The 14208-nt window shown below is 49.1% G+C and overlaps 1 protein-coding gene across 1 annotated transcript in view; it reads left to right on the top strand.

The window, feature by feature from the left end:
- The window catches only part of LOC129716449 (exocyst complex component 6B-like), a 77203-nt gene that overhangs the window by 24197 nt on the left and 38798 nt on the right, over nt 1-14208 (top strand). The window contains exons 3-5 of the mRNA XM_055666318.1: nt 1714-1825; nt 6035-6169; nt 6935-7114. Of these exons, the coding sequence (XP_055522293.1) occupies nt 1714-1825; nt 6035-6169; nt 6935-7114 (427 nt within the window). The remainder of the gene's footprint in view (nt 1-1713; nt 1826-6034; nt 6170-6934; nt 7115-14208) is intronic.

The raw sequence follows: 14208 nt of genomic DNA on the forward strand, positions 1-14208 counted from the left end.
TTACAATCGAGCCATTTACAGTGTACAGATACATGATAAGGGATTAACGTTTAGTGCAAGGTGAAGCCAGCAAAGTCCGATCAAGGATAGTCCGTGGGTCACCAATGAGGTAGATAGTAGTTCAGCAGCACTGCCCTCTAGTTGGTGAGAGGATGGTTCAGTTGCCTGATAACAGCTGAGAAGAAGCTGCCCCTGAATCTGGAGGTAGTCAGAAATGCTGGAGGAACTCAGCGGGTGAGGCAGCATCTATGGAGCGAAGGAATAGGCGATGTTTTGGGTCGAGACCCTTCTTCAGACTGATGTCGGGGAGTCGGGTAAAAGAAAGGAAGAGGCAGAGACAGTGGGCTGTGGGAGAGCTGGGAAGGGGAGGGGAAGGTGGGAGAAAGCAGGGACTACCTGAAATTAGAGAAGCCAATGTTCATAACGCTGGGGTGTAAACTACCCAAGCGAAATATGAGGTGCTGCTCCTCCAATTTGCGGTGGGACTCACTCTGGCCATGGAGGAGGCCCAGGACAGAAAGGACGGATTCGGAATGGGAGGGGGAGTTGAAGTGTTGAGCCACCGGGAGATCAGGTTTTCACATTTCTGTTCCTCTTGCCTGATGGGAGAGGGGAGAAGAGGAATTGGCCTGGGGTGAGACTGGTCTTTGATGATGCTGCTGGCCTTGCCGAGGCAGCGTGAGGTGTAGATGGAGTCAATGGAAGGGAGGTCGGTTTGTGTGATGGTCTGGGCTGCGTCCACAATTCACTGCAATTTGTTGCGGTCTTGGATGGAGCTGTTCCCAAACCGTGCTGTGATGTATCCCGATAAAATGCTTTCTCTCTCCCTCTCTTGAGTCTTGACGCTGGAACTAAACTCAACCAAACGTAACGCTGCGAGTCTGGGAAAGAAAATGCTTGGTTTGTCTGAATTAACCACACATTGATCAGCACAATATTCACATAGACCTCAACTTGGGAGAGGTGCCTTTATATTTTAGTTTAGTTTAGAGATACAGCGCAGAAACAGGCCCTTCGGCCCATTGAGTCCGCGCCGACCAGCGATCCCCACACATTATCACCATCCTACACACTATGGACAATTTTACATTGATACATAGAAACATAGAAACATAGACAATAGGTGCAGGAGTAGGCCATTCGGCCCTTCGAGCCTGCGCCGCCATTCAATGTGATCATGGCTGATCATCCATCTCAGTATCCTGTACCTGCCTTCTCTCCATACCCCCTGATCCCTTTAGCCACAAGGGCCACATCTAACTCCCTCTTAAATATAGCCAATGAACTGGCCTCAACTACCTTCTGTGGCAGAGAATTCCACAGATTCACCACTCTGTGCAAAAAATGATTTTCTCATCTCGGTATTAAAAGACTTCCCCCTTATCCTTAAACTGTGACCCCTTGTCCTGGACTTCCCCAACATCGGGAATAATCTTCCTGCATCTAGCCTGTCCAACCCCTTAAGAATTTTGGATTTTTCTACAAGCCAATTAACCTACAAACCTGCATGTATTTGGAGTGTGGGAGGAAACCGAAGATCTCGGGGGTGGCCCCCGCAGGTCACGGGGAGAGCGGACAAACTCCGTACAGACAGCACCCGTAGTCGGGATGGAAGCCGGGTCTCCGGCGCTGCAAGCTCTGTAAGGCGGGAACTCTACCGCTGCGCCACCGTGCCGTGTGCTTAATGACTTAAAAGAGAAAACGTCTTTTCAGTTCCACAGAGGTGGATGACATGATCCGAAAGTCGACCAACCTCCTGATGACCAGGACCCTGAGCAACTGCCTGCAAAACGTCATCAAGAAGCAGCATGTGGGACTGACAGAGGTGAGTGGTCACAAGGTCACGCGTGCTGGGGGCAGAATTAGGCCATTCGGCCCATCGAGCCTACTCCCCCATTCAATCATGGCTGATCAATCTCCCCCTCCTAATCCCATTCTCCTGCCTCCTCCCCGTAAGCCCCGACACCCGCACTAATCAAGAATCTATCCATCTCTGCCTTAAAAATATCCACTGACTTGGCCTCCACAGCCATCTGTGGCATAGAATTCCACAGATTTAACTTTCAAGTAAGTAAGTAATTAAGTTTATTGGCCAAGTATTCACATACAAGGAATTTGCCTTGGTGCTCCGCCCACAAGGAACAACATGACATACAGTGACAGTCACGAATGACTCAGAAAACACTAAACATTAATTATAATAAAACATTAAGAGAGACAGAGAGAGAAAACATGAACAGCCAGAGAGAGGTGGATCGGGCTCTTAAAGATGGCGGAGTCAGGGGATATGGGGAGAAGGCAGGAACGGGGATCTGATTGTGGATGATCACATTGAATGGCGGTGCTGGCTCGAAGGGCCGAATGGCCTACTCCTGCACCTATTGTCTATTGTGTATTCACCGCCCTCTGACTATAGAAATTTCTCCTCATCTCCTTCCCAAAAGAACATCCTTTAATTCTGAGGCTGTGCCCTCTGGTCCGAGACTCTCCCACTAGTGGAAACATCCTCTCCACATCCACTCTATCCGGGCCTTTCACTATTCGGTAAATTTCAATGCTACCCCCACATCATCCTTCTAAACTCCAGTGAATACAGGAAAGTGCCGACAAACGCTCATCAAATGTTATCCCACTCATTTTTGGGATAATTCTCGTAAACCTCCTCTGGGCCCTCTTCAGCGCCAGCACATCCATCCTCAGATATGGGGCCATGGTTCCTGTTTCCACACTGTATCTCGAAACAAAACTGTGGAATTCTCTGCCTCAGAGGGCGGTGGAGGCCGGTTCTCTGGATGCTTTCAAGAGAGCGCGAGATAGGGGTCTTAAAGATAGCGGAGTCAGGGGATATGGGGAGAAGGCAGCAACGGGGTACTGATTGGGGATGATCAGCCATGATCACATTGAATGGCGGTGCTGGCTCGAAGGGCCGAATGGCCTACTCCTGCACCTATTGTCTATTGTCTATTGAAATGAAACAAGATTTGTCCAGTTCTCTCAAGCTGACTATTTGCAAGGGTCTCAACCCGAAACGTCGCCAATTCCTTCTCTCCATAGATGCTGCCTCACCCACTGAGATTCTCCCGCATTTTGTGTCTACCTTCGATTTTTCCAGCATCTGCAGTTCTTTCCTTAATATTTCGCACAGCTGAGTTGATAGCCGAAACACCCGATGTCCCTGGGTCACATCGCTGCGTGTGCGTCCCAGCGCATCTAGAAGATGTATATTTTTCACAATGAAGTCTAGCTCAGTCTGTGGCACCTAGGAACAGACTGGGTGACAACCAAGAATAGTTTGGTGACTACTGGAGAGACTGTTGACGGCACGGAAAGACAGCACCCGGGACAGGCTGGGTTATAGACAATAGACAATAGACAATGGACAATAGGTGCAGGAGTAGGCCATTCGGCCCTTTGAGCCAGCACCGCCATTCAATGTGATCATGGCTGATCATCCACAATCAGTACCCCGTTCCTGCCTTCTCCCCATATCCCCTGACTCCGCTATTTTTAAGAGCCCTATCTAGCTCTCTCTTGAAAGCATCCATAGAACCGGCCTCCACCGCCCTCTGAGGCAGAGAATTTCACAGACTCACAACTCTCTGTGAGAAAAAGTGTTTCCTCATCTCCGTTCTAAATGGCTTACCCCTTATTCTTAAACTGTGGCCCCTGGTTCTGGACTCCCCCAACAACGGGAACATCGGGTTAGCACCGCAGTCGTGAGAAAGACACCCAGCTAAGCTACGGAAAGGCCTAATGAAACACCGCGGCCTAAAAATCCATCAGGCGCGAATGAAACGCTCGGAGACGGAGAAGGAGGTGCAGCGCACGCACGGGCCTTGAACATGGTGAGACGCAGGAGGAGCCCGGCCAGGACTCACCCCACAGTGCACTACTCCACGCACTAGAGTCTCCCAACCGCTGCAGAGTGGTTACTAAGATGGCTGATCCGTGGGCAGTTGGTGCTGGGATGCAAGTCGGGGCCTGATCAACCCCGGCTGATGTTGTGAGACCCGATGACCCCAGGTCGCATCACTGAGGATGCCTCCCAGGGCCTCTAGAAGATGTGTATTTTTCACATAATTCTAGCCACAGAGCCAGAATTAGTCTCTCTACTTCACCACAAGGAGCCCCGTCAACAATTCCTTGACTTTGTTGTCATTTCTATTTACTTATTTGTGGCTTTGGAAGCGTTCAGTGCTTTGTTGCTATTTGCAGAAAAAAATGAAACTAAAATGTTTTTTACTGGGTATTGCTTAACTGCACTTTCCTCCACAAATGTTGTCAATGAACCTCTTGAGGTAAGGTGCGTGTTACAATTTTTATTTTGCCGTCCAGTTGCACGTTACTGAGTCATAGAGTGATACAGTGTGGAAACAGGCCATTCGGCCCAACTAGCCCACACCAGCCAACAATGTCCCCTCTATACTAGTACCATCTCCCTGTGTTTGGTCCATATCCCTGCAAACCTGTCCGATCCATGTACCTGTCCTACTGCTTCTTAAACATTGGGATAGTCCCAGCCTCAACTACCTCCTCTGGCAGTTGGTTCCATACACCCACCACCCTTTGTGTGAAAAAGTTACTCCTCAGGTTCCTATTAAATCTTTTCCCCTTCACCTTAAACCTATTTCCTCTGGTCCCCCGTTCCCCTACTCTGGGTAAGAGACTCTGTGCATCTACCCGATCTATTCCTCTCATGATTTTGTACACCTCTATAAGATCACCCCTCATCCTCCTGCGCTCCAAGGAATAGAGTCCCAGCCTGCTCAACCTCTCCCTATAGCTCAGGCCGTCGAATCCTGGCGATAAACAATAGACAATAGGTGCAGGAGTAGGCCATTCGGCCCTTCGAGCCAGCACCGCCATTCAATATGTTCCTGCATTCTCCCCATATCCCCTGACTCTGCCATCTTTAAGAGCCCTATCTAACTCTTTCTTGAAAGTATCCAGAGAACCGGCCTCCACCGCCCTCTGAGGCAGAGAATTCCACAGACTCACCACTCTCTGTGAGAAAAAATCTTTCCCCGTCATCCAGACTTATTCTTAACTGTGGCCCCTGGTTCTGGACTCCCCCAACATCGGGAACATGTTTCCTGCCTCTATCGTGTCCAAACCCTTAATAATCTTATATGTTTCAATAAGATTTCCTCCTATCCTTCGAAACTCCAGAGTGTACAAGCCCAGCCGCTCCATTCTCTCAGCATATGACAGTCCCGCCATCCCGGGAATTAACCTTGTAAACCTACGCTGCACTCCCTCAATAGCAAGAATGTCCTTCCTGAAATTAGGGGACCAAAACTGCACACAATACTCCAGGTGTGGTCTCCCCAGGGCTCTGTACAACTGCAGAAGGACCTCTTTGCTCCTATATTAGATTCCTCGTTATAAAGGCCAACATGCCATTCGCTTTCTTCACTGCCTGCTGTACCTGCATGCTTACTTTCATAGACTGATGTACAAGGACCCCCAGAAAAAAAATCAAACTCGTGTTAAGCACGTAGAATGTACGTAGCGGGTACATTGGAGCTCAGGACGTCTCTTAGTAACGCTAACGGCAGGTACTCGGAAAACGCGGTAAGCTCGTGAAGACTGGTGAAGATTTTTCAACATGCTGAAAAATGTCCACGATAGCCCCGAGCACCTACGAGTGGCTATTACCGTAATTCTCCGAGTTTGAATCAGGGGAAACTCGGGAGAACTCTTGAATTAACTCGTACAGTGGGACAGGCCCTTAACTCTCTCTTGAAAACATCCAGTGAATTGGCCTTCACTGTCTTCTGTGGCAGAGAATTCCACAGATTCACCACTCTCTGGGTGGAGAGGTTTTTCCTCATCTCAGTCCGAAATGGTCTACCCCTTATTCTTAAACTGTGACCCCTGGTTCTGGACTCCCCCAACATCGGGAACATGTTCCTTGCATCTGGCCTGTCCAATCCTTTAAGAATTTTATGTGTTTCTATAAGATCCCCTCTCTCCCCTAAATTCCAGTGAATATAAGCCCAGTCGACCCATTCATTTGTCTTGCCTTTTGCAGCTTGTACAGATTATCATCAACACAACACACCTGGAGGGATCGTGCAAGTTTCTAGAGGAGTTTATCACCAACATTACCAATGTTCCACCGGATACGGTTCATGCCACCAAGCTGTATGGAACAGCAACCTTCAAGGTAACCGTGGGTCTTCGATGAGTCAATGGGTCGGTGGCGATTTGGTGTCACCTCTGCAATCGCACAGTGAAATTCTGTTCCAACATATAGTCCATTCAAGTATTATTGCCAGATAGAGTATTATTTACAGTCACATGGAAAATAGAAAATAGGAACATAGGTGCTGGAGGAGGCACATGACCATTGACCATGTTACATAGAAACATAGAAAATAGGTGCAGGAGTAGGCCATTCGGCCCTTCGAGCCTGCACCGCCATTCAATATGATCATGGCTGATCATCCAACTCAGTATCCTGCACCTGCCTTTTCCCCATACCCCCTGATCCCTTTAGCCACAAGGGCCACATCTAACTCCCTCTTAAATATAGCCAATGAACTGGCCTCAACTACCTTCTGTGGCAGACAATTCCACAGATTCACCGCTCTCTGTGTGAAAAACGTTTTTCTTATCTCGGTCCTAAAAGATTTCCCCCTTATCCTTAAACTGTGACCCCTTGTTCTGGACTTCCCCAACATCGGGAACAATCTTCCTGCATCCAGCCTGTCCAACCCCTTAAGAATTTTGTACGTTTCTATAAGATCCCCCCTCAATCTTCTAAATTCTAGCGAGTACAAGCCGAGTCTATCCAATCTTTCTTCATATGAAAGTCCTGACATCCCAAGAATCAGTCTGGTGAACCTTCTCTGTACTCCCTCTGTGGCAAGAATGTCTTTCCTCAGATTAGTCCATTGTCCATTGATCATGGGCATGTGTTTCTGCACAGGATGCCCGGCATGCCGCAGAGGAAGAGATCTACACCAAACTCAACCAGAAGATCGACCAGTTCCTGCAACTCGCCGACTATGACTGGATGAGAGGAGAGTCCAACGGGCACGCCAGCGATTACCTGCTCGACCTCATCGCCTTCCTCCGCAGTACCTTCGCCGTCTTCACCCACCTGCCGGTAAGTGGCAGCCTCTGTGTCCCCCCCTCCCTCCCTCCCCCCCCCCAGTTTCACCCCCGTCACTCCCTCTTCTCCCCTCTCCCCCTCAGAAGTGTAAAAACGCACAAAACTCCAGATTCAGGAACAGTTTCTTCCCAGCCGTTATCAGGCAACTGAATCATCCTACCACAACCCGAGAGCGGTCACCAGGTTAACTCCCGGGATGGCGGGACTGTCATATGCTGAGAGAATGGAGCGGCTGGGCTTGTACACTCTGGAGTTTAGAAGGATGAGTGGGAATCATTGAAACATATAAGATCGTTAAGGGTTTGGACACGCTAGAGGGAGGAAACGTGTTCCCGATGTTGGGGAAGTCCAGAACCAGGGGCCACACAGTTTAAGAATAAGGGGTAAGCCATTTAGAACGGAGATGAGGAAGAGGGTGGTGAGTCTGTGGAATTCTCTGCCTCAGAGGGCGGTGGAGGCCGGTTCTCTGGATACTTTCAAGAGAGAGCTAGATAGGGCTCTTGAAGATAGCGGAGTCAGGGGATATGGGGAGAAGGCAGGAACGGGGTACTGATTGGGGATGATCAGTCATGATCACATTGAATGGCGGTGCTGGCTCGAAGGGCCGAATGGCCTACTCCTGCACCTATTGTCTATTGTCTTGATCACCATCTACTTCATTGGAGATCTTTGGAACTATCTTTATTACGAGGTAGACACAAAATGCTGGAGTAACTCAGCGGGACAGGCAGCATCTCTGGAGAGAAGGAATGGGTGACGTTTCGGGTTGAGACCCTTCTTCAGACTGATGTCAGGGGAGTGGGCGGGACAGAGATAGAATGTCGTCGGAGACAGCAAGATTGGTGGGAGAACTGGGAAGGGGGAGGGGATGGAGAGAGGAGGGAAAGCAAGGGGTACTTGAAGTTAGAGGTTAATGTTCATACCGCTGGGGTGAAAACTGCCCAAGTGAAATATGAGGTACATGGAAATATGGTGTACAATTTTGGTCGCCCAATTATAGGAAGGATGTCAACAAAATAGAGAGAGTACAGAGGAGATTTACTAGATTGTTGCCGGGGTTTCAGCAACTAAGTTACAGAGATAGGTTGAACAAGTTAGGTCTTTATTCTCTGGGGACTTGATAGAGGTCTTTAAAATGATGAGAGGGATAGACAGAGTTGATGTGGACAAGCTTTTCCCTTTGAGAATAGGGAAGATTCAAACAAGAGGACATGACTTCAGAATTAAGGGACAGAAGTTTAGGGGTAATATGAGGGGGAACTTCTTTACTCAGAGAGTGGTAGCGGTGTGGAATGAGCTTCCAGTGGAAGTGGTGGAGGCAGGTTCATTGGTATAATTTAAAAATAAATTGGATAGGCATATGGATGAGAAGGGAATGGAGGGTTATGGTATGAGTGCAGGCAGGTGGGACTAAGGGAAAAAAAGTTGTTCGGCACGGACTTGTAGGGCCGAGATGGCCTGTTTCCGTGCTGTAATTGTTATATGGTTATATGGTTATATGGAGGTGCTGTTCCTCCAATTTGCACTGGGTCTCACTCTGTCCATGGAGGAGGCCCAGGACAGAAGGTCAGTGTGGGAATGGGAGGGGAGTTGAAGTGCTTGGCAAACGGGAGATCAGGTAGGTTTCGACGGAATGAGCGGAGGTGTTCAGCGAAACGATCGCCGAGCCTGCGCTTGGTCTCGCCGATGTAGAGAAGTTGACGCCTGGAACAGTGGATACAGTGGATGAGGTTGGAGGAGGTGCAGGTGAACCTCTGCCTCACCTGGAAAGATTGTCGGAGTCCTTGGATGGAGTCGAGGGGTAATGGGACGGGTATCGCACCTCCTGTAGTTACAGGGGAAAGTACCTGGGGAGGGGGGGGGGGGGGTTTGGGTGGGAAGGGACGAGTTGAGCAGGGAGTTGCGGAGGGAGCGGTCTCTGCGGAAAGCAGAAAGTGGTGGAGATGGGAAGATGTGGCCAGTGGTGGCATCCCGTCGGAGGTGGCGAAATTGTCGGAGGATTATATGTTGTATGTGACGGCTGATGGGGTGGAAGGTGAAGACGAGGGGGACTCTGTCCTTGTTACGAGTGGGGGGAGAAGGAGGGGGGGAGGGGGAGCAAGAGCGGAGCTGCGGGATATGGAGGAGACCCTAGTGAGAGCCTCATCTATAATGGAAGAGGGGAACCCCCGTTCCCTAAAGAATGGGGACATCTCCGATGACCTGATATGGAACACCTCATCCTGGGCACAGATGCGGCGTAGACGGAGGAATTGGGAGTAGGGTGGGAAGAAGTGTAGTCTAGATAACTGTGGGAGTCAGTGGGTTTATATATCTTTAATCGGACTTTACCTTGTATTAAATAATTTACCTTTTTAATCCTGTATCTGTAAACTGTGAAAGGCTATGGTCTTGTCATTCACTGGACAGTATGCAACAGTGAAGCTTTTCACTGTACCATTGGAAACCCACACCTCCAGATTCAGGGGCAGTTTCTTCCCAGCTGTTATCAGGCAACTGAACCGTCATCTCATTGACCACTGCTTGCTTGTTGCTGCTTGAATAAGATTCACTGCTCCATCCAAGATCGCCAGAAAGTGTTGAGAACGCAGCCCTGATCATCGCGCAAACCGACCCCCCCCTTCCATTGACTGCATCTACACCTCACGCTGCCTCGGCAAGGCCAGCAGCATCATCAAGGGCCAGTCTCACCCCGGCCACTCCCTCTTCTCCCCTCTGCTTGCTGTGGGCGAGGCCACATGTGGGGTATTACGTTCAGTTCTAGTCATATGTTATCTTATGTTTAGAAACATAGAAAATAGGTGCAGGAGTAGGCCATTCGGCCCTTCGAGACTGCACCACCATTGAATATGATCATGGCTGATCATCCAACTCAGTATCCTGTACCTGCCTTCTCTCCATACCCCCTGATCCCTTTAGCCACAAGTGCCACATCTAACTCCCTCTTAAATATAGCCAATGAACTGACCTCAACTACCTTCTGTGGCAGAGAATTCCACAGATTCACCACTCTCTGTGTGAAAAATGCTTTTCTCATCTCGGTCCTAAAAGATTTCCCCCTTATCCTCAAACTGTGACCCCCTTGTTCTGGACTTCCCCAACATCGGGAACAATCTTCCTGCATCTAGCCTGTCCAACCCCTTAAGAATTTTGTAAGTTTCTATAAGATCCACCCTCAATCTTCTAAATTCTCGTGAGTACAAGCCGTGTCTATCCAGTCTTTCTTCATATGAAAGTCCTGCCATCCCAGGAATCAGTCTGGTGAACCTTCTCTGTACTCCCTCTATGGCAAGAATGTCTTTCCTCAGATTAGGAGACCAAAACTGTACGCAATACTCCAGGTGTGGTCTCACCAATGCCCTGTACAACTGTAGTAGAACCGCCCTGCTCCTATACTGAAATCCGTTTACTATGAATGCTAACATACCATTCGCTTTCTTCACTGCCTGTTGCACCTGCATGCCTACTTTCAATGACTGGTGTACCATGACACCCAGGTCTCGTTGCAGCTCCCCTTTTCCTAATCGGCCACCATTCAGATAATTGAATGGACTACACTTTACGCTGCCTCGGCAAGGCCAACAGCATCATCAAGGACCAGTCTCACCCCGGCCACTCCCTCTTCTCCCCTCTGCTTGCAGTGGGTGAGGACACATGTGGAGTATTACGTTCAGTTCCAGTCATATGTTATCTTATGTTTAAGAAAGAACTGCAGATGCTGGAAAATCGAAGGTAGACAGAAATGCTGGAGAAACTCAGCGGGTGAGGCAGCATCTATTGAGCGAAGGAAATAGGCGACGTTTCGGGTCAAGACCCTTGTTCAGAAAACACCTAGACCTGATGTCGTAAAGCTGGGAAGATTTACGAGGATGTTGTGAGGACTCAGTGTGTGCAGTAGAATTTTTACATTTACCAAGCCAATTAACCTACAAACCTGTACGTCTTTGGCGTTTGGCGAATAGTGAAAGGCTTGGAGAGAGTGGATGTGGAGAGGATGTTTCCACTAGTTGGAGAGTCCAGGGCCAGTAGTCACAGCCTCAGAATAAAAGGACGTACCTTTGCAAAGGCAATGAAGAGGAATTTCTTTAATCAGAGGGCGGTGAATCTGTGGAATTCTTTGCCACAGACGGCTGTGGAGGCCAAGTCAGTGGATATTTTTAAGGCAGAGATAGATAGATTCTTGATTAGTACGGGTGTCAGGGGTTACAGGGAGAAGGCAGGAGAATGGGGTTGGAGTAGACTCGATGGGCTGAATGGCCTAATCCTGCGCCTGGAACTGATGGACATGTGAGGAATTAAGGGCCGGTCCCACGAGCATGCGACTGCATGCGTCTAGCGCGACCTAACGTGGTCGCTTGAGCCGTACGGCCTCGCGGGGCCAGTCCCACTTCGATCGCCGGAGCCGTATGGAGTTGTGCGGAGCTGGTCCCGACATCGCGCGGGGCACCGAAAAACTGACCGTGTTCAAAAATTCCGCGCGGCAACGGCCTGCCGGCCCGCAGCCACCTCGGCGCCGTACGTCACGCGCGAACTTCCCGCGGACTTCGCTCGAACTTCACGTCACTTACTCGACCTCCGCGCGGCCCCCGCTTCCGGTTTGGTCGCGCTCGCGGCATGCAGGCGCATGCTGGTGGGACCGGCCCTTAACGTACGAGCATTGTTGGCAAGGTTCAAGGAAAAGCTGCTTGGCTCGTAGCCTGTCTTTCCGCACCAAACTTCCTCTTTCTACAACGCATGGGCAATTATTGAACTCAATCCCTTCCAGCAATTATATAACGCTGGAAAAATAGAAGCCCCGTGGAGTCATAGAGTGGAAACAGGCCCTTCGACCCAACTCGCCCACACCGGCCAACAATGTCCCAGCTACACTAGCCCCACCTGCCTGCATTTGGCCCACATTCCTCCAAACCTGTCCTATCCATGTACCTGTCTAAATGTTTCTTAAACGTTGGGATTGTCCCTTCCTCAACTACATTTGGTTCTTGATTCCCTTACTCTGGCCAATAGTATTCACGATCTATTAGACAATAGACAATAGGTGCAGGAGTCGGCCATTCGGCCCTTCGAGCCAGCACCGCCATTCACTGTGATCATGGCTGATCATCCACAATCAGTACCCAGTTCCTGCCTTCTCCCCATATCCCCTGACTCCGCTATTTTTAAGAGCCCTATACAGCTCTCTCTTGAAAGCATCCAGAGAACCGGCCTCCACCGCCCTCTGAGGCAGAGAATTGCACAGACTCACAACTCTCTGGGTGAAAAAGTGTTTCCTCATCTCCGTTCTAAATGGCTTACTCCTTATTCTTAAACTGTGGCCCCTGGTTCTGGACTCCCCCAAGATCGGGAACATGTTTCCTGCCTCCAGCGTGTCCAAACCCTTAATAATCTTATATGTTTCAATTGGATACCCTCTCATCCTTCTAAAACTGAATACAAGCCCAGTCGCTCCATTCTCTCAGCGTATGACAGTCCCGCCATCCCGGGAATTAACCTTGTAAACCTACGCTGCTCTCCCTCAATAGCAAGAATGTCCTTCCACAAATTTGGAGACCAAAACTGCACATAATACTCCAGGTGTGGTCTCACCAGGGCCCTGTACAACTGCAGAAGGACCTCTTTGCTCCTAGACTCAACTCCTCTTGTTATGAAGGCCAACATGCCATTCCCTTTCTTCACTGCCTGCTGTACCTGCATGCTTACTTTCATTGACTGATGTACAAGGACACCCTGGTCTTGTTGTACTTCCCCTTTTCCCAACTTGACACCATTTGGATAATAATCTGCCTTCCTGTTTTTGCTACCGAAGTGGATAACCTCACATTTATCCGCATTAAACTGCATCTGCCATGCATCTGCCCACTTCCCCAACCTGTCCAAGTCACCCTGCATTCTCATAGCATCCTCCTCACAGTTCACACTGCCACCCGGCTTTGTGTCATCTGCAAATTTGCTAATGGTACTTTTAATTCCTTCATCTAAATCATCTATGTAGATTGTAAATAGCTTACCTTTGTACCTCATCTATTCTCCCCGTATTCCCTTTTTAGTTATCTTCTGTTGCTCTCTCAACGTTTCCCAATCCTCTTGATTCCCGCTCATCTTTGCTACGTTGTACTTCTTCTCTATTTTTCTACTGTCCCTGACGTCCCTTGTCAGCCACGGTCGCCCCTTACTCCCCTTGGAATCTTTCTTCCTCTTTGGAATGAACTGATCCTGCACCTTCTGTATTATTCCTAGAAATACCTGCCATTGTTGTTCCACTGTTGTCATCCCTGCTTGGGTCTCTTTCCAGTCAACTTTGGCCAGCTCATCCCTCATGGTTCCATAGTCCCCTTTGCTCAACTGTAATACTGACACCTCCGATCTCTCTTCTCCCTCTCAAATTGTAGATTAAAACTTGTGATTGAGGCAGTGCTGCGTAGGTTAATGAGATTGATTCCTGGGATGGCGGGACTGTCATATGAGGAAAGATTGAAAAGACTAGGCTTGTATTCACTGGAGTTTAGAAGAATGAGGGGGGATCTTATAGAAACATATAACATTATAAAAGGACTGGACAAGCTAGATGCAGGAAAAATGTTCCCAATGTTGGGCGAGTCCAGAGCCAGGGGCCACAGTCTTAGAATAAAGGGGAGGCCATTTAAGACTGAGGTGAGAAAAAACGTTTTCACCCAGAGAGTTGTGAATTTGTGGAATTCCCCGCCGCAGAGGGCAGTGGAGGCCAAGTCACTGGATGGATTTAAGAGAGAGTTAGATAGAGCTCTAGGGGCTTGTGGAGTCAAGGGATATGGGGAGAAGGCAGGCACGGGTTATTGATTGGGGACGATCAGCCATGATCACAATGAATGGCGGTGCTGGCTTGAAGGGCCGAATGGCCTCCTCCTGCAAGTATTTTCTATGTTTCTATTACCATATTATGGTCACTGCTCCCTAATGGCTCCTTGACCTCGAGTTCCCTTATCGAATCCGGTTCATTACACAACACTAAATCCAAAAATTGCCTTCTCCCTGGCAGGAAGATTTATGAGAATGTTGCCAGACTTCTTCTGAAGAAGGGTCTCGACCCGAAATGTTGCCTATTTCCTTTG

This window comes from Leucoraja erinacea, unplaced genomic scaffold (assembly GCF_028641065.1).
Source record: "Leucoraja erinacea ecotype New England unplaced genomic scaffold, Leri_hhj_1 Leri_238S, whole genome shotgun sequence".
NCBI classification, from domain to species: Eukaryota; Metazoa; Chordata; class Chondrichthyes; order Rajiformes; family Rajidae; genus Leucoraja; species Leucoraja erinaceus.